At 43.5% G+C, this 19860-nt stretch overlaps 1 protein-coding gene across 1 annotated transcript in view; it reads left to right on the top strand.

Annotated features, from left to right (window-relative positions):
• KLHL6 (kelch like family member 6) overlaps positions 1 to 18430 on the top strand; it is a 57017-nt gene extending 38587 nt beyond the window's left edge. The window contains exons 3-7 of the mRNA XM_063114151.1: positions 3363 to 3812; positions 10557 to 10794; positions 15173 to 15375; positions 16558 to 16771; positions 18081 to 18430. Of these exons, the coding sequence (XP_062970221.1) occupies positions 3363 to 3812; positions 10557 to 10794; positions 15173 to 15375; positions 16558 to 16771; positions 18081 to 18382 (1407 nt within the window). The 3' untranslated portion in view covers positions 18383 to 18430. The remainder of the gene's footprint in view (positions 1 to 3362; positions 3813 to 10556; positions 10795 to 15172; positions 15376 to 16557; positions 16772 to 18080) is intronic.
• Positions 18431 to 19860: the final 1430 nt, after the last annotated feature.

Here is a 19860-nt window from a genome sequence, read left to right as displayed (position 1 = left end):
GGGATCACTGGACTTTGGTGCATAGCGTTGATGACAGGTGTAACTTTACAGTCTGTGGGTTTATTTGATTAGCGACTGCCTCCCCCACTGGTCTGTCAGCTCCGGCGAGCACAGGCTTGTGTCTTCTTTTGTTCCTCTCCACACCCCAGCACGAGCAGAGAGCTTCCTACATCATGGATGCTCCACAGGCATTCAGTACACAAACGGGTGGAGGAACAGATGGATTAACAGTTTCTTTCTTTTTTTTTTTTTTTTGAAGATGACCGGTAAGGGGATCTTAACCCTTGACTTGGTGTTGTCAGCACCGTGCTCTCCCAAGTGAGCTAACCGGCCATCCCTATATAGGGATCCGAACCCGTGGCCTTGGTGTTATCAGCACCACACTCTCCCAAGTGAGCCATGAATTAACAGTTTCTGAGTAGAGAGAGACAGCTTTGGACCGACGTTTGTAACAAATGTGAGCCTCAGTCCTTCCTGGCTCTGAGCAGATCAGATAATCTGAGCCATCCAGTGAAGTGTGCAAGTGACGTTCGGCATCTGCCAAGTCCTTGTCCCATCCCACAATTTGACAGCTTGAAATAATGTAAAAACATGCATTTTGGAATCAGAGAAGATTGGTTCAAATTTTAACTCTACCTCTAACTAGCTATAAGTTTCTGAATAAATTACTTCCCTGAATCTGGTTTTCTCATGTATAAAACAGGAATGACAAATATCTACTTCATAATGTTGTTGTGCTAATTAACTCATAGTTTGTATCGAGTCTGTCTGGCACACAGTAGGTGCTGTTTGTTTTATTTTTTTAATTTTGTTTTATTTTCTTATTATATACTTTAAAATCACAAGAAAGAATTTGTTATGTAATTTTTTCTTGATTTTAAAATGTTCATGCTCAGTATAGAAAACTTGGTCTATATAACAAAGCATAATAAAAATTAACAACTTTATATATAGCCACTATTAACATTTTATGTATTTCCTTTTAGTATTTTCTCTAAGTAATTCTCACTCTCTACCCTGACCCCAGCCACCAGCTCCCCTTCCCAGAGGCAGCCACCGTTACCAGGTCTTGTGCGGCCCCCCCAGAAACAGTCTAAGTATTTAGAAATATCTATTTAATTTTCCTACCTCGTCCCCTCATGCAAACTCTAGCGTGGTGGACATGGTGCTTTGCACCAGAGGCTTCCATTTATGTGAGTTTCCTTTCAGCTTTCATAGATGTCCCCATGGGCAAGGCCAGATAGGGCTGTGGTGACAGGTTCCTAGGGCTCCACAGGGCTTGGTCTCAGTTGTATATTTTTATTCTTTGAACTGAAAATCTGCAAACAACTAAACAGGTGTTAAAATTCTCAGTCTCAACCGTTTCCACAGTTGCTCATGCGAAGTGCAGTGTTGCGGGCGGTTGGGGCCAGTAGACCAGGCAGTTGAAGGCAGAATTCAGGCTTTCTCCAACCTGGCATGACCCCCAGGGCTATGTTTTCTAAACTGACAATCGGATTGTGTGGTCTCACACAAAAAGATAATATTTTGCAATTGAGATTGATCTGAAAAGTCAAGTATATGTGTCCCTAGAATGCTCTGGAGTGAAGGCCAGAGCCCAAGTCGACTTGGTCCACTCTAAGACCAGTCCCGCCCTCATTCTCATCCTTCAGGCCCCACAGCCCTGCTCCCGCCAGCTCCTGTCACCCCTCCCTGGCCAGGTCTGTCCCATCCATACTTTCCCTAGAACCTGCCTTCAGACTGGCCTTCCCCACCAGGCCGTGCCCCCTCAGCCTCCCTTTCGTCTCCTATTAGCAGATCAATCCGAGCACACTGAGAACTTGACCCTACAGGGGGCCCAGGGGACAAGAAAGGGAGGTAGGAAGTTGGACTTGTTCAAAGTTAATTAAGCTCGTGAGAACGACAAATAAGAATGGATGGATGCATTTGAGACACCTCATCTGTAAAATGGGTATTAAATAATCTAATGGATGTGATGGTGCTTTGTAATGGGCAGAGTGCTGTACAAGCATGAGGGACTTGTGTTCTTCTGAGGATGATGATGATTTAAAAGTGGGACATGGGAGCTAATCAATAACTTTACAAGTTAATCTTTATAAAAGCGATGTTTATTTTAAAGGATATGTAAATAAAATATGTAAACAAACAAAAATAGAAAAAATTCTCATAGTACTATTAGAGAGTGTGGTACCTTATATTATTTATATAGTATATTCCCTGTCCATCCCTATGGGACTTGTTTCTGTGGGAAAATTGTTGTTTCCTTGACAACAATTCTTGCCCCTGACTTATTCTGGCCAGTTGAGTGTGACCGGAAATGGCACTCACCACCTCTGAGCAGACAATTTAAGAGACTCCGTGTGGCTCTGCCATCCTTTTTCTTCTTCTGTCATGAGACCAGCACATCTCAGGTAAGGACTTTTCCATCACCCTGGGTCCTGGCATGAAGAACCCCATGACAATGTGTGATGTCAGTGAGAGACAAACATTTATTGTTGTAAGCCCCTGAGATTTGGGGTTTGCTTGCTTCTGAAGCATAATTTTCCCTAAGATATCTGACGTACGGAGAGATAATAACTGTTAATATTTTGGTCTATATCTGTTAGTCTTTTTTCTATGCCTATATTCTATATATTTTTTCATTATAAAAATAGAATCATAATGTACATATGATTTTGTGAAATGCTTTTCTCATCTCATTTGCATATATTTCAGGGTATATCTCAAAAAGGTAAGGATTCTTCTTAAACATAACCACAATACCATTATCACACCTAAAATTAACAATAATTGCTTCCTATCACCAACTATTAGTCATTGTATACATTTCTCCTACTTTAAAATTGTTTCTGTTTAAATCAGGGATCCAAATTAGGTCCATACTTTTCAATAGGTTTGATATATCTCTTAAATCTATTTTTATCTCTAGATTCTCCCTCTCCTTTTTGCTTTCTTCCCCTTGTAAGTATCTGCTGAAGAAACTAAATCAGTTGTTCTATAGAGTTTTCCAGTCTAGATTTTGCCGATTGTATTCCCATGGTGTCATTTGACATGTTTCTCTTTCCCCTATATTTCCTATAAATTGCTGATTATATCTAGAGGTTTGATCAGACTCAGTGAACAGATTTTTAAACTCAATACATTCTGAACATATTCTACATCATTTAATATCCTTCTACAACATGTTTTTTAAATGACTGTCGAACTGTCAACTCGATGAATGCATTATTTATTTAGCTACTCCCCTGTTGTTGGACATGTAGGTTGTTTCTAAAGTTTTGCTACAACACACAGCTCACTGACAAACATCCTTGTAGACTAACCATTTTCTGGCCTGATTTGCTACTCTTCTATTCTGTTAGTTCCTGCGGATGGTAGATGCCTGTGCCAGCTTCCTTACAGAAGCCTTGAACCCAGAAAACTGTGTTGGAATACTGAGGCTGGCAGATACACACTCCCTGGACAGTCTAAAGAAGCAGGTTCAGAGTTACATCATTCAAAACTTTGTGCAGATTCTGAACTCTGAGGAGTTCCTTGAACTTCCCGTGGACACTCTGCACCACATCTTAAAGAGTGATGACCTTTATGTGACTGAGGAGGCTCAGGTGTTCGAGACTGTGATGAGCTGGGTCCGGCACAAACAGTCAGAACGACTCTGCTTGCTGCCCTACGTCCTCGAGAATGTGCGCTTACCGCTTCTGGACCCATGGTACTTTGTGGAGACAGTTGAAGCAGATCCTCTCATCAGACAGTGCCCAGAGGTCTTCCCGCTGCTCCAGGAAGCCAGGATGTACCACCTTTCTGGCAATGAGGTGAGTGGAAGGGGAGAGGTGCTGTATTTAACCACTGAAGTAAGGAGTTAGCCAGGGCCTCACAGAGATATATGTGAAGCTGGTTCACAAATCATAGGGCATTAAGTAGAAGATGCCACACTGTTTATACCTTGAGTTAGGCAGTTGCAGGAGCCCTGGATTCCTGATCTGTAAAATGGGGATGACACTATATTTTCAGACAGTTATTGAGAGGAGCAGTGAAATACAGAAACCAGCAAGCACCATGCCTGGCACACCCTTCCTCTTCCCAGCTGTGTAGGGGTGGGAGGCTGCTGGGGGGCAATGCACACACAGACAGGACTGTGCCCTGCCCAGCTCCCATTCCATGGCGGTGCTGCTTTTCTGGTTTGCCCACTCTGGTGAAACTTGGCATCTCTTGGCTCTACTGGACAATACCTTAGCTCAGACTCTCATCGTTTCCTTCCTGGATTTCTGGAAGCTCCTCAGAGCTCATCTCCCTGCCCCCAGTCTGATCTCCCTCCAATTCATTCACCAGCTGGATGATCTAAAACCCAAGTCTGGTCATCTCATTCCTTCTTCCCTGGCTCCCCATCACTTTCAGGATGAAGCCCACACCTCTTGCCTAAGCTCCTAAGCCTGGCCTCACGTGGTTTTCCTCCTGCCCATCTCTCTAGCATCTTCTGCAACCTCCCTCTTCTGCCGCAGTCCTGATGCACTGCTCGTAGTTCCCCAGAATGGATGTGCTTTTTCAGCCTCCAGGCCAATGCAGGTGTTGTTCAAACACACTTTCCCTCTTCTTTATCTAGCTGACTTCTACTTCTTCCAAACTCAGTTCAAGCATCACTTTCTCCAGAGGCCCCTCTGTGATCTTATAGCACTTGGTGCATTGCTCTATTTTAGCCCCAACTGCTGCACAGTAACCACTAAATTTATCACCTATAAATATCTCTATACTGGGAGATTGTTACAGTAGGAACTATGCCTTACTGGACTTTTCATCTCCAGATCTTAGGTGAGAGTCTCTGGTATACAATGAGTGTTGAGTAAATGTTTGCTGAATGTTGTTTGAAAGACACAAACTATAGAAGCTCACTCTAGAAAGAATAGATAACCTGAATAGTGAATAAATGGGAACCAGGATGGTGAATATACATGTATTTGCATCTACCCGGTTCTCCTTAACAATTCCTGAAAAAAATTTTATTCAGAACTTTATAAAGACAAGAACAAGCTCAGTGGAGAGGAACAAAACCATCAGAAAGTAATGATATAGAGACAGTTTGTTAACAATTTGTATATATGAATACCTACAAATATATACCACTATATAAAGGCTCTGGGATTAGCTACCAAGCCTTCCTCATTAGGCCGTTGGTAGAAACCTTAGCCAAAAGTGGCTCAGAAATTGGTTTTCAGAGGCTCCTCTTGAGCCTCTTCCTTTTTCTATGTCCTTTTTCTAGTTCTCTGTTATCCTTCAATCCACTGTTCATTCATTCACTCTGTAAACATATCCTTAAGTGTTTGGTAGAATGTATCAGAGCCTGGCGTTTTCTTTGTAGGAAGATTGTTAACTACAAATTGCATTTCTTTAATAGATAAAGAATTGTTCAGATTATCTATTTTTCCATTTCATGTAAGTTTTTGAATTTACTGGCATAAAGTCGTTCACAGTATCTTTTTTTTTGTGTGTGTCTTTTTCGTGACCGGCACTCAGCCAGTGAGTGCACCGGCCATTCCTATATAGGATCCGAACCCGCGGCGGGAGCGTCGCTGTGCTCCCAGCGCTGCATTCTCCCGAGTGCGCCACGGGCTCGGCCCCACAGTATCTTTTTAATATCTGTAGAATCTGTAGTGATGTCACATCTCTCATTCTGGATACTGGTAAGCTGTGTCTCCTCTTATTTTTCCTCTTATCAGTGGTTAGAGGTTTATCAATTTTATTGATTTTCTTAAGTAACTAACTTCAGGTTTCATTTTATTTTCTCTCTCTTCTTTTTTTCCATTTCATTTATTTCCATTCTGATCTTAAATATTTTATTTCTTCTGCTTACTTTGGGTTTAATTTGTTCTTCTTTCTCTAGTTTCTTAAGGTGAAAGCTGAGGTCATTGATTTGAGATCTTTCTAATTTTCTAGTAACTGTTATAAATTTCCTCCTAAGAACTACTTTAACAGCATCCCATATATTTTAATATACTATGCTTTCATTTTTCACAAATAAATCCTGAATACCAACTATATGGCATATATGACACTAAGCACTTCAAAAACACTCTCTGCCTTTTTAAACTTTTGATATGTCAGAGAAGATGAGACATTGAGCAAATGAAGGCTGATGAGTGGTCTGATGGAGGAAGCCCAGGCAAACACATGGGTCCTATTCCATGCTGGATACGTGGGTCCCTGCAGATGGCTCAGCACTGGGCATTGGAGCTTGGATACAATTGCAGACAGGTCTTAGTCTCTGCAGCTGCTCTCAGTTCAGCATTTAAAGCACAGAGTCTTGATAGACTATACTTCCGATATTCTGTACTTTCAATATTCTATCTATTTTATTTCTGCTTCCTATTTACTAAGTCCCTAAAATATTGATAACAAAGGTTTGCTCTGATGTAAAAGGTTCTTACCCTGTCTTCTGCAAAATTGCTGCAATGAAATATCTTTACTGCCTTTGTATTTATAAGATGCTAAGATGGGGGGGGTAGAAGTGTGTTATAAACTTTGGGTTTAGGAAGAGAGAGAATTCTGATATCTGGAAAATTCTCCAGTGGTGGGAACCTGGGCTTGGAGTTAGGCAAATCTGGATTTTAATCTTGACTGTGCAATTTATTGACAGTGTCAATAGGCAAGTTACTTAGTTAATCTCTCAGTCCTGATCTATAAAATGGGGATAATAATACCTACCAACTGATAGAACCGTTTTGAGAATTAAATAAGGTAATGAATGAAATGTGCTTGGTACAGTGGTACATGCTAAGTGCCCCACAAACGGAAGCTGTTTTTATTCTCACTCAGTTCCTTTAAGTTTGCTCTATCTCTCACGAGCAAGCATTTTCTTTCACTAGGGCTAAAATCTCTCTTTTCATTTTATCCCAGGTTTTTGTTGCCTTATTTTCCCACAGTGCCCAAGGCACTTTCTCATTCCCATCTTATAGTCTGGGCAACTGAACCGACCAACCACCATAATCTGTGTACTGGGTTCTCATTGCCAATTGATTTCTGAAACTCTGGTCTGCTTGAATGATCTTTAGTTTATTCTTGATGACAGAGGTGTGAGCCTGGAAGCTACTCTGTGAACACACTTTGCCCCTTTACCTTCATTTCTCAAACTTTAATCTTCTTGTCCTATCATCATCTTTTCCTTTGTATCTTGTCCATTCTCTGATCTGGTAGCGATGGTGGGAAATTTTAGAACCATGAAAGCAAAGTCAGTCTATATTTGATTTAGGAGTGGTAGCTGGAACTTTCACTGGAAGAGGTCTTTTGGGGCAGAGGAAAGGTGCCCCTTCATTTTATTGCCAACTAAGTTTCCAGGGACTAACTTGGTCTACACCAAATGTTGCTCTGACATGTGTGGTGTGGGGAGAGTGGGGGCAGAGGATCCACCCCTGAGGACAGCTTTGTTGTCCCTTCTGTTTGGTCTCCTAGTATAGACTCTGTGGACAATGAGCAGTCAATAAGGTACAACTGCCTGTTCTATTTTTAACAATCTGAAAATAAACCAGTTAGACATGATTATTGTGTACAATTCATTGGTAAACACTTCCGTATGTCTGCAACAAGTTTGCACATCTCTGACATCAGACTGGCATTTGTCATGCCTTTGGGGTTAATATTTTGCCAGAGGTAGCTGAACTTACAACTTGGTAATAGTGCCACCACTTGGCAGTTCTGTGGTGCTGAGTTACAAGTCAGGTCTCAATACTCCAATCAATCCCATCAGCTAGATGATTGTATTAGTTACCAATTGCTGCATAACAAATTACCCCCAAACCTAACAGTTTAAAATAACAAACATTTATTATCTCACAGGTTCTGAGTGTCAGGAATTCAGGCATGGTTTAGCTGGGTGGGTCTGGCTCAGGGTCACTTATGAGGCTGCAGTCAAGCTGTTGGCTGGGACTCTAGTAATCTCAAAGTTCAAATGGGGTTAAGGGTCCACTTCCAAGTTCACTCATGGGATTGTTGACAGGCATCAGTCCTGCTGGCTATTGGTTGGAGGCTTCCATTTCTTGCCATGTGGGCATCTCCACGGAGCTGGCTTCCCCCAGAGCAAATGATCTAAGAAAGACTGAGAAAGCAACCAAGACGGAAGCTGTAGTGCCTTTTATGGCCTAGTTTCAGAAGTGATGTACCATCACTTCTGCTATAATCTATTGGTCATACAGACCAATACCAGGAGGCAAGGGGTCATTGGCAGCCATCGTGGAGGCTGGCCAGCATAATGATTTAGACTGGAAAAAAATCTGTGTTAGGGGTCTGGGTCACCTACCTTGCCCATTCATTCATTCATTCATTCATTCATTCAACCAATGTTTATAGAAGCCCACAAGCTCCAGGCACTGTTCTCAATGCTGAGGATCCACTGGAGAAAATGGGCTGTCCTTACCATTGAGACCTTACAGTAAATTACACTGGAGTATGAAAAGTGCCATGATGGGGAAATTCAGGATTATAGCAACATGTGCAGAAAGTCAGGAATGGCTTCCTGGGGAAAGGGACAAAGTGACACTGCAAATAATTCATAATGGCTTAAAGGGTAAGTGGGTTGGGAAGCTGGCCTGGGAAACTGAGGACAGATATCACGGGGAGATCCAGGCAGCAGTCAGGAACCCAAGACTTTCAGTCCATAGGAGCAGAGTCTTCCACAGGCCAGGACGAAAGATCAGGATGCCAGCCCCAGGAGGCAGGAGGTAGGATGATGGCTAGTCCAGTCCCCCCGTATCCCCCTATTTCCCAGCAGGTTTTGAGGCAGCAGAGCAGGCATTGTGAATAAGACGGGTGGCTTCAGAGTGGAGGCTGAGGCCTGGTTCTCAGAACTGAAGTAAAGATCTCCAGGGAACCAATTCTGGGGGTCTTAATGCTGTCTTGTAAGCATCGCCCTATAGCACCTAAATCCCCTGAGAAAGAGGACCAGATTGGTCCTGGAGGTAGTGCCTCATCTGTGAGGAGGGGAGATTTAGGGACCAGAACTAGGGCTGATAGCTAAAGAGAAAATTTTAGAGTGACAAATTTTGTCTTTGGTGCCAGCTCATTGCTTACATCCTGTCCCGCCACACTGGTGCTCTCATAGGGCCTCCAGTTCCCTGGGCCAGTCCTCCCCCCTTACCAGCGCTGGCTTTTCTACTGCCAATGCCTTCAGCCTCAGCCCATGATCCAGGATTTGTCCAGCCACGCACATCCCCTCTCCTTTCTGCTGACCTGCAAGGGAGTCTTTGGCACAGAAAAACAAACACTCCTGTGGAGAAGTAGAGGTTGGGTGTTGGCTGCTCTGCTTACTTGAGGCCATTGGGTGGATTCACCACGTGAGGCTCAGTCTTTGCTACAATAACCTGTTTGTTACCACCCATGGGCAAAGTCAAAGTTCCATAGTCTGTGTTAGATCAGCCTAACCTCGTAGGAAAAAGTGGCCACTTTAGCCATCTGGGCAAGGAGTGCTGCTCTCTGTTTCCCATCTGCACGCCTGCAGAACCTTCCCATCGAGCTGAGGGGACAGATGGGATCAGGAGGAGGGCAGCTCTTCCTTTTCTGGTAATATCAATATGGCATCTACTACTGCTCCTAACAGATGTGACTGTCTATTGAGGCTGTGTATGTGCCAAGTGCTCTGCTCATTTCTCTACCTCATGACCTCATGAATGCTCACAGTGACCTGGTGGCACAGAAATGATTCCAAGCACTTTACAGAGGTTGTCTCACTTCTCCCAGGTCGCATGGCCATAGGTGATGGGACCCTGGTGTATTTGACTCTTAAACCTCTGCTCTTTCAGATGGGTTTAAATACCTGTGGTGCGAATTTCTTCACTTGCTCAAGGCTCTGAAGGGTCATATACTTGATGTTGGATCCAGTCCCCCAACTCACCTGGGCCATACCCTGATTCCTTCTGGCTCTTTTTTCTAAGTCTCTGAATGCTCTGATGTGGTCACCGTCTAGCACTTCTCTTCTAGAAGGCTGGTGGCAAGCAAATTCTGAGATATCATCAAGAAATTGAAGCCAGAGGGTAATGGAAAGTAGCCTGAAATGAAATTCCAGGATTTAAGGTTTCAAACCAAGAAGGAGAGGAGAATCAGGAAGAGCGTCTGATGATTACAAAAACAACAACAGGTACATTTGTTGAGTACCTGTTATGTACCAGGCCTTGAGCCAAGCATACTACATATATTATCCCATTTAATCCTGACAACAGACCTCTGAGGTAGTTACCACTAGAATCTCTACAATACAGGGCCGGCCCTGTGGCTCACTTGGAAAAGTGCGGCGCTGGTAGTGCCAGGGCCGCGGGTTCGGATCCTACATAGTGATGGCTGGTGTGCTCACTGGCTGAGCGTGGTGCAGACCACACCATGCTGGGGGTTGCAATCCCCTTACCGGTCAAAAAAAAAAAATCTCTACAATACAGATGATGAAACTGCAGCTCAAGGAAGTAAAGTCACTTGGTCACACAGTGGCAGATTTGGGAATTGGGCCCTGCTCTGTATGGGTCCATAGCCCGAGCTCTGAACCACTATGTTATCCTGCCTTTATGTAATCCGTTGATTTCCAGATCATTTCAGAGCGCACCAAGCCCAGGATGCATGAGTTCCAGTCTGAGGTGTTCATGATCATCGGCGGCTGCACAAAGGATGAACGGTTTGTGGCAGAGGTAACCTGCCTGGACCCCCTGAGGCGCAGCCGCCTGGAGGTGGCCAAGCTCCCAATGACAGAGCATGAGCTGGAGAGTGAGAATAAGAAGTGGGTGGAGTTTGCATGCGTGACATTAAAAAATGAGGTCTACATCTCAGGTAAGCAGGAGCCATGTGAAACCAAAGCAAGCTGCCAATAGCACTACACATTTTCCTGAATAAGGGCCAGACAATCATCCTAGAAGAATTACTGTGACTTGGCAATAATCTAGCTCTGACTGGGTCAGGATACGGATCCAGGAGCTTGGGTGGTCTTATCTTGAAGAGCACATTATTACTTACTAAACACAAAACTGTGAGCAGCATTGTAGTACGATCTTGGGGAGCAGGCAGTCAGGTCCAGTCCTTCATAGAAAAGGAAGAAGGAAGGTGACACTAGGGTTTATTCAGTGTCTGCTACAGGCATAGGGCACTGAGGTAGGCACTTGGAATACGGTAATGAATGAAAACTTCTGCTCTTCCCCCAAACCTGACCCCATCCCAGGTTTTTAGGTAATACTTTGATCTATTTCAGTAGCATCCAATACTTTTGCAATGCTAAATTGCTTTCTTAAGTATTTACAATTACTTTACGCAGGTCTTTCTCATTAGACCTGAAGTTCCATGAGAGCCAACACCATATGACCAGTACCTAGCACTGTGCCTGACCTCAGAGTAAATGCTCAATAAATATTTATTGAACGACATAGTCTCAGCCATCTTCACTGCGTAGTATGCGAATTTATACTTTAATAACATTTAATCATTTGACTCTCACACCAGCTCTGTAGGTAGGTGTTTTTAAGGTAGGAGAAAACCGAGACTCAGAGAGGTGGTAGAATGTAACCAAGGTCACATACTGGTAGGTGTCAGGCAAGATTCCAACCCGGATTCTGAGTCCAAGTCCCATGCTCCCCCTATCACTTCAAAAGCCACCCAGATCTTGGGACCCTAAAGTAGGGGACACGCCTCCCTTCCCCTCTCTTAGGAGCTTTTCTCTAATCCGAACTTGTTTTGGAAACAGTTGCTTCCCAGAACAGGTTTCCTCCAAAATCAAGGGCAGGTCAGTTCTTCTTTGGATATATTCATATCATTGGGTAGATCTCTTTTATAGTTTTCTTTGATCTTATAGAAATATGTTTTAACTGTTGTAGAAGATTCAAACAATACAGAGAATATAAAGTAAAATATGGCAGTTTCTCTGTGCCATTATAATTCTATGTGTTCTAATTGTTTACAAAAGTAGTTTTATATTGTCTTAGGGTGAGTGATATAGCTACTGTAACAAATCCTCAGTCTCAGTGAATTAAGACAACAGGATGTGGGGGTGGTGGGGGTGGATCTGCTCCACTCAGGCATTCGGGGACCTGGGCTCCTCCCATCTTGTGATGCTGCCATTTTCTACATTTAGGGAAGAGAGAGAAACGGAGAGTCGAGAAGGCACGCCTGCTCATAAAAGCCTCAGCCTAGACGTGTTCTGTTCACATTCCCTTGGCAAAAGCTAACCACGTGCCCTTCCCTCCCCTCCGCTGCCCATTGCATACGCAGGCAGGCCGGGAAATGTAGTTTAGCTAAGTGCCCAGGAGGAAATCACAGTCAACTTTGCCATGTACACTGCACCTGTTCCTCTGCAACTTGTTCTTCCCCTCTCTTAAATTTGTTTGTTTTTACTGATACAAGGAGTACATGAAAGCGTGCTTGTTATACACAATTAAATCAACAGAAACTTGTACTTCAATTACCAATATAATCTGACATCATTACATGTGGGTATTATGGATGTACCACGTATGTATTAAGTGATAGACTACACGTAAAACACAGCATAATGCCAAGCACACGGTGAGCACTTAATAATATCAGTGATCATTACCACTACTGTTATTCTTTTTACCGGTTGTAGGGCAGTCCATTGAATGGATGAGCTGTAATTTCTTCTGGCTTTCTTTTTAAAAAAATCTTCTTTAAAGAATACTGCTTTAGGCATTGTTAAACACGTATACTTGTGCTGCTAGTTAGAAAAGTTCCTGGAAGTGGTGATACAACAGGTGAACTGAGAATTTCTGTATGCATTGCTAAAGTGTCCTCCAGAAAGTTTGTACCGATTTATTAGAGTTTAACAAATGATGAATGACAGTATCCATTTTCTACGTCCTTGTTAATGATTTTTATTACCTGTCATTTAAATTTTTAATAGACTGTACTGTTTAAATTTACACTCGTGGATCATTAGTGAGGGTGAGCATATTTTCATGAATTTATTAGCTAATTGTATTTATTTTTTAAAATTATCTGTTTATAACCTCTAACCATTTTTCTATCAGTTATTTGCCTATTCTTTAGTAATTTTTCAAACCTCTTATTATGTATCCTTTCCTGTTTGTGTTGCAAATACTTCCTCCCAGACTGTGGTTGTCTTTTAGCTTTGGTTTATATTTACATAGTCATTGTCTTTTCTATATGATTCTGAGTACCAGGTCATGCTTAGAAAATCTCTCCCCACCACAAGATCATTAACATATTCTCCTATATATTCTCCAGTTACTTTCATAGCAGTTACATTTGATTTTTAGTTTAAATGTAATGTGAATAGGTGTCTAACTTAAGTTTTCTCCAAATGAAAAGCCAACTGTTCTAATAACATTTATTTTATGATCTCTATATATTTTAGCCTGTTTCTGTACTATTAAATTTTTTTATAGTGGTAAGACATATATAACATAAGGATTTCCATTTTAAACATTTTAAAACATATAATTTTGTGGAATTAATTACATTCACAAAGTGGTGTAACCACTACCTCTAACTATTTCCGAAACTTTTTCGTCGTCCTGAACATAAACTCTGTACCCTCTGTACCCTCTGTGTACCCTCTGTATTCCTCTATTTCTGGTAACTTCTTTTCTTAATTGTTTTTAATTGATCTGTCTGTCTAGTCTTATGCTAGTACCACACTGTTTTTTCTACAATAGCTTTTTAGAAAATATTTGATAAGGAAAACCTCCTTCTTCGTTCTTTTTTTTTTCCAAAAGTTTCTTAGAAATATTCCCAAATTTACTCTTCCTAGTGAAATTTAGAATTATCTTGTCAGTTCCCCAAAAAAGTCCTGAGGAAACCGAGCATATAGATTTACCTTGGGATGATGGACATCTTTGCAATAACATGTTTTCTCATTAATCAGGTCCTTTTTATGTCCTGAAATAAAATCATAATTTTTTTCTTTTTAATAAAGGTTGCATAAGTTTATTTGAAAGTTTATAGTTATTTTACAATTTCTGGCACTATGTAAATGATATCTACATCACAGTGTTTTGAATAGAGTCGTCTGAAACGTACATAACCCAAAGAAAAATGGTCAACTATATGAACAAGAAATTCATAGAAGAGAAAGCTCACTCCCTCGTAGTAAGAGAAAACCAAATGGTGACATTATTTTTCTCCATCAGACTGTAAAAAAACAAGCAAAAAAACCCCTCCTAATGTCCACTGCGGGAGGGAGAGGGGCATGAGTGTAGTCAACCAGCACAGCTTTGGAGGACACTTTGGAAGCACCTAAAAAAAATTCAGGGTGCACATGCCTTTGACCTGGAAATCCCACTTCTGGGTTCCACCCTAGAAGACCCTTACCAATGACATCATCAGGGATGTTCATCGCCTCCCCCAGTGCACATTTACAAGTCTGAAAAGTACATCTTTCACTTTAAGTAGTTGGTGGTGCTCTGTTCTGATGTGGGAAATGGAAACACAAAGCTATTAAAATATTTGGTTAAAGTCACCAAAAAAGTCAGCTCTTTGTCTTGGTCTCTCTCCCTAACTGCTGAATTATGTATTTGCTGTTTATTAAGAGAGTTGTCTTGAAAAACATATTTACCAGTTCATTCTCAAATGATCTATTGTGAGCCACTCATATTTTATGATAAAAACTAGTTTAAAAACAGGACAAATCCCACTTCTAATTTTATATAGGTCAGAGATACGAACCAAGAGAATGTTGTAAGATCTCTTGGTGATTTTTCCAGGTTTGTACCTTTGCTTTTTTTGTTTAAATAAATAAGCAAACATAGAACTTAAGCTGCCCTCTAATTGGCCTGCTGGTCAAGACCCTCCTGTCCCCACCAGCCTTACTTCCTGCTCCTTATGGGCACAAGCACTGAGTCCAGGCTCCGTCTGTCCTGACAGCCTGGGTTGACTTGGGTCTGTCTCTCTGAAGCCTACTCTGGACCCTGCTCCCTTGGCCACCTCTTCTGTGAACTCTTGTGGCACTGAGGTGGCACTGCACACAGGGGCGCATAATTCACCCCGCCTTCCACGGTCTCTCTCTGCTCTCCTGCGCTGACTTTGTCTTCCCACCAGGCCACACACACCTTTAGGATTTCTTTTGTCTCTGCTTAGGGTGGGGCTGGACTGGGAGCTTAGCACTTTTGAACTTTTGGTCAATTGAGAGAAGCTGTATTTCTGACTCATCTGGTGGTTCTAAAATGCTTTTTACCTCTTGTAGGTGGCAAAGAAACACAGCACGATGTCTGGAAATATAATTCTTCTATAAACAAGTGGATTCAGATTGAGTATTTAAATATAGGCCGCTGGAGGCATAAGATGGTGGTGTTGGGCGGCAAGGTCTATGTGATCGGAGGTTTCGATGGCTTACAGAGGATCAACAACGTGGAGACCTACGACCCCTTCCACAACTGTTGGTCAGAGGTATAGGAGACTAGTTCTATGAGTAACTCTGTCTGTATTACCACTTCAAAGCTTTAAAACTGCCTACAGTGGTGGGCAGCTTTCTGATCACGCTGCTACCACAGAGAACACTTTTGGTGACTCTGAGCTTATCTCCTCTTAGGAGCCATTGCTTCAGCATTGCTGATCAAGGCACAGAAACAAAGTCCTTCCAGGTGGTAAAGCTGTGTGTGGGTTCCCGTCCTATACTGGGCAGGATCCCAGATGTGGAGGGGAGTCTTGCCTGCATGCAAGACTTTAGCAATGCAAACTCAGATATGAATCATACCCAGGAAAAGTGAAGTGACCTCATCTCTTATATTTCCAGGTTATTCCCGATTTCAAATTTTCCTTCTCCTTATCAGATCACATGTCAGAGCATGTTCCAGTTTTACTGAACGTAAAACACAGTCATTGTAGGCACAAACAAAGGTAGTCACATCACTACAACATCCAGCCAAGACCTGTCAACCTGAAAAGTGCTATATAGGGAGCTCTTAACATTTATGAGGGATGCTCCCAAGATCTTCTCAAATTATCAAATCCTATCACAGAGTTGCTCCATGACCTAAAAGGGTCATGTAAATGGGCAAGTGGCTCTTGGAAGTCCCCTTTAGTTCACAGTGTGGAAGCATGAGTCTTGCTTAATCTCAAAATCTGCAATGTTGCCTCAGAGTGGGAGAGTCTGCTTACCTGCGGCCACCTTAAGCCCTTGTGCCAGCTTCTCTTCTTGGATATAAGACCAAGGACAATCAGTGCTGGCACATAGTAGGCATTCAGTAAACTTTGTTTGACTAAATGAGTACATAAATGAATATGAATATGCATGTTAGAAAAATTATTTTCCTCCAACATTGGCTGGCTTCTTCTGTATAAACCATTATTCCTGCCTGTGATCCTCCTTCTCTGAGACCTGGACTCAGAAACAGGCTGGAACATCCCAACACAGCCTGCTCCAGCCTGCCTGGGGCCTGGAGGGAGGGTGGGAAATGTGTGCTTTGACTTTGTCTGTGTCCTAAGAGGAGTCAAGCCCATGGGCCTCATGACTTCAGGCCAAGGATGCCCAGGTTTGTGTCCCTTGGCATCTGGCTTATGTACTGTGAGCCACTGCAGCAATCTGGGTGCATGACTGACAGCTTCTTCTTGTGCCCCGTGCTTCTGCAGGCTGCACCTCTCCTTTGCCATGTCAGTTCCTTCGCAGCTACAAGCCATAAGAAGAAGCTGTACGTGATTGGGGGAGGACCCAATGGGAAACTGGCCACAGATAAGACTCAGTGTTATGACCCTTCAACCAATAAGTGGAGTTTAAAGTCAGCTATGCCAGTGGAGGCTAAATGCATCAATGCAGTGAGTTTCCGGGACCGTATCTATGTTGTTGGTAAGTGAGTGATAGCTTCTTATTTATCTGAGGTACCCCCACCCACGTAGCCATGCAGGTAGATCAGATAAGGCCCTCCTGGGAATTCCTGGGTGATGTGGGTGGGGTTGAAAAGGCAGAGAAGATGGAGTTGGTCCAAGCCTCGGTGGAACTTACCTTGCAGTCTTGGAGGCAGAATCAGCCCACATTTAGGAGACACAAAGCAGACTGACACTGTGGCCCAGGGGAGGAGCTAGAAGTCGCTGCAGGAGCAAAGTTGTGTTGCTAGCCTTAGCAAGTGTACAGGAATTGAAATGTGCACAGTATAATAAATGCCCAATAAATGGTAGCTCTCATAATTTCTTACTTTGCGTTCATGGGAATTTTGATCTCCCTGCTTGCCTTAGGGGCTCTGAAAAGTTACATTTAGTTGGGAGGAAGGTCTGGCCAGCCAGACCACAACTGGCATGTAATCGTGAAGGGTGGTGGCTCTTGATCCTGACTACTCATTAGAATCACCTAAGGAGCCTTCTACAGATATTGGGTAGCTGGACCTCACCCTGCACCAATGAAATCAAAATGGAAAGAAGGACATGGGGCAACAGTAAAACTGTATGTTTAAAAAGTTCCAGGTAATTTTAATGTGCAGCCAGGATCGAGAACTACTGTTTAAGGAGATGCCAGGAAATAAGCAACTTCAGCGAGTGAGAGCTAATCAGAGAAGACTTCCTGGGTGCAATCCACTGGAACAGATTAAGTGAAAAACACTTCTCTCCCTTGCTCAGGTTTTGTATGTGTTTGTTTATGGTCAGTCAGCCTCATGACTTTGCTTCAAAAGTCTAATCTCAAGATGGGTAACTTGGGCTGGTGTCCCGGATTCCGCTCAGTCTACAAAGAGATGCCATCCCTCTAGCCACTGCCATGGAGTGATGGTTCCTATGTACCAGCCTTCTGCCAGGTGCTTCATGTGCACAGTCCTTCTGATGTCTCATAACCACCATGATCTTGGTGCTCATGGTTACAGATCAAACAGAGGCAGCACTGGGATGAGCTGAGTCTACCTCATGCACCAGGTGGCATTTCCTCCAGGGAGTAGTCTTAGGGTGCCTTTGGCAGCCCTGGAAAGCCAGGTGTCCTTTAGAACCTGACTAGCACCTGGCTGTTGCGTCTCCAGCACTGGCAACTCGCAGCGCCCGGGGATGCACTCTGGCTTTCTGGAGAGCCATCAGTCTGCTGTTTCTTTCAGCCAGCTGGTAGAATTTTAGTGGTCAGTGGGGAAGAAGACCCGATAAATGATGGGAGGCCTACCGCCTTTCCTCTTCCTCTTCAGGTGGGGCCATGAGAGCGCTGTACGCCTACAGCCCCCTGGAAGACAGCTGGTGCCTGGTGACCCAGCTCAGCCACGAGCGGGCCAGCTGCGGCATCGCGCCCTGCAACAACCGGCTCTACATCACCGGCGGGCGGGACGAGAAGAACGAGGTCATCGCCACGGTGCTGTGCTGGGACCCTGAGGCCCAGAAACTGACGGAGGAGTGCGTCCTGCCCCGGGGGGTGTCGCACCACGGCAGCGTCACCATCAGGAAGTCGTACACCCACATCCGCAGGATCGTGCCCGGGGCGGTGTCGGTTTGAGGGCGGGCGCAAGCCTGGAGACTGGGGAGCAGAGCGCACCGGGGAGCCCTGGCCCGGCCTCCTCGCCTCCCCCCCACGTCCAGGCCTCCTGCAGGCAGCAGCTCGGCCTGAGCTGCAGGCTGCACATCGGGGGGCTCACAGCGACTCACCACGGGGCACCTTGGAAGTCACGGCTTTGGGACACTCGAGATCAGCCAGGAATGTTCCCATGACCTACCTCAGGAGGGAGGGTGCAAAGAAGAGTAATATTTAACATCAGGACATACCTACCCCTTGCCAGGTTCTGTGCCAGGCGTTTGGTGACTGGATGTTATCACTGTCGTATTACGGGTGAGGAAACTGAGTCTCACAGAGGCTAAGTGACTTGCCTCAGGTCACTCAGATAGCAAGTAGCTAAGTGGGGAGTCTAAAACCAGGTCTTTCCATTTCAAAGTCAATGCCCTTTCTACCATGCAGCCTATCTCAGAGCAGGAAAAACACACAGAAACAAAACCTGGCTCATTTCTTGTTCCAGCAAGTCTGCTAAGACATTCACTCAGCAAGGCAGGGAAATAAAGGTGCATCTGTTTTCTTTTCTTTTCTTTTTTTCCCTTGTATGTAAACCAAGGAGCATTTTGGGCTTCTTGTCAAGAGCATCCTGTAGGTTCTTCCACTTGACAGGTCTGAGGAGATGGGCTTGGGAAGGATTGTTTGCTTTGATAGAGATGAAAGACTTATATTCTGTCCTCTCCCATGGAAAGCCTTTATTTTTCTTGATCACAGGATGGCCCACTTTGGACTAGAATTGTCATTGTCAGACAAAACTGTACCCTTAGCACAGTCAGGTGCCCTGGCCTCTTAATGTCCAACAGTTGTATTGCAATGTGGAAAAGAGGTTTCCAGAAACTCAAACTACCTTTTTTTTTTTTTTAAAAGTAAACATCTTAACACTGCTGGCCACTGCAGGAATGACAGACCCTTCTTGATGGTATACTTTCTACTTTGTGGACAGTGATTTGGGTCCATGTTCCTGAGACCCCATCCTCCTGGAACTTTAGCTTTCAGGATCTTTTTAAGCCCTTCTATTTGGTTTTTGGATCAGCCTGGCTCAATGTTGACTCAAAGAACAGAGTCTGTCCTTCACTGTAAGTGAAGAGCTTTTCAAATGAGCTCACTGGAAATTCTCTCTAATCCCCAAGTTGGAGAAACAGGTTACGAGATCCTATTTCATATGCTGTATTTAAAAAGCAACAATGATGACAACATAGTGACTGCATTACCCAATGTACTTTATTTTCAATTCTGTTTTTAGAGTTTTATGTCATGTCAGATATGGCATATTGTGCTTGTACTTCTCAGCAGTTTAGGAAGTTAGAGGTATCAGAGTCGATAGTAAATTTAGTTTTTATAAAAAAAGTCATGGTTAGAAGAACCTAATGTTCCAAACAGATTAAAGAAACTTGTAATTTTACAAGTTTATGCCTAGATTGTTGAGGACA

This window comes from Cynocephalus volans, chromosome 1, assembly GCF_027409185.1.
Source record: "Cynocephalus volans isolate mCynVol1 chromosome 1, mCynVol1.pri, whole genome shotgun sequence".
NCBI lineage: Eukaryota > Metazoa > Chordata > Mammalia > Dermoptera > Cynocephalidae > Cynocephalus > Cynocephalus volans.
Note: the sequence above shows the minus strand (reverse complement) of the source record. Positions and strands in the feature narration are given on the sequence as shown.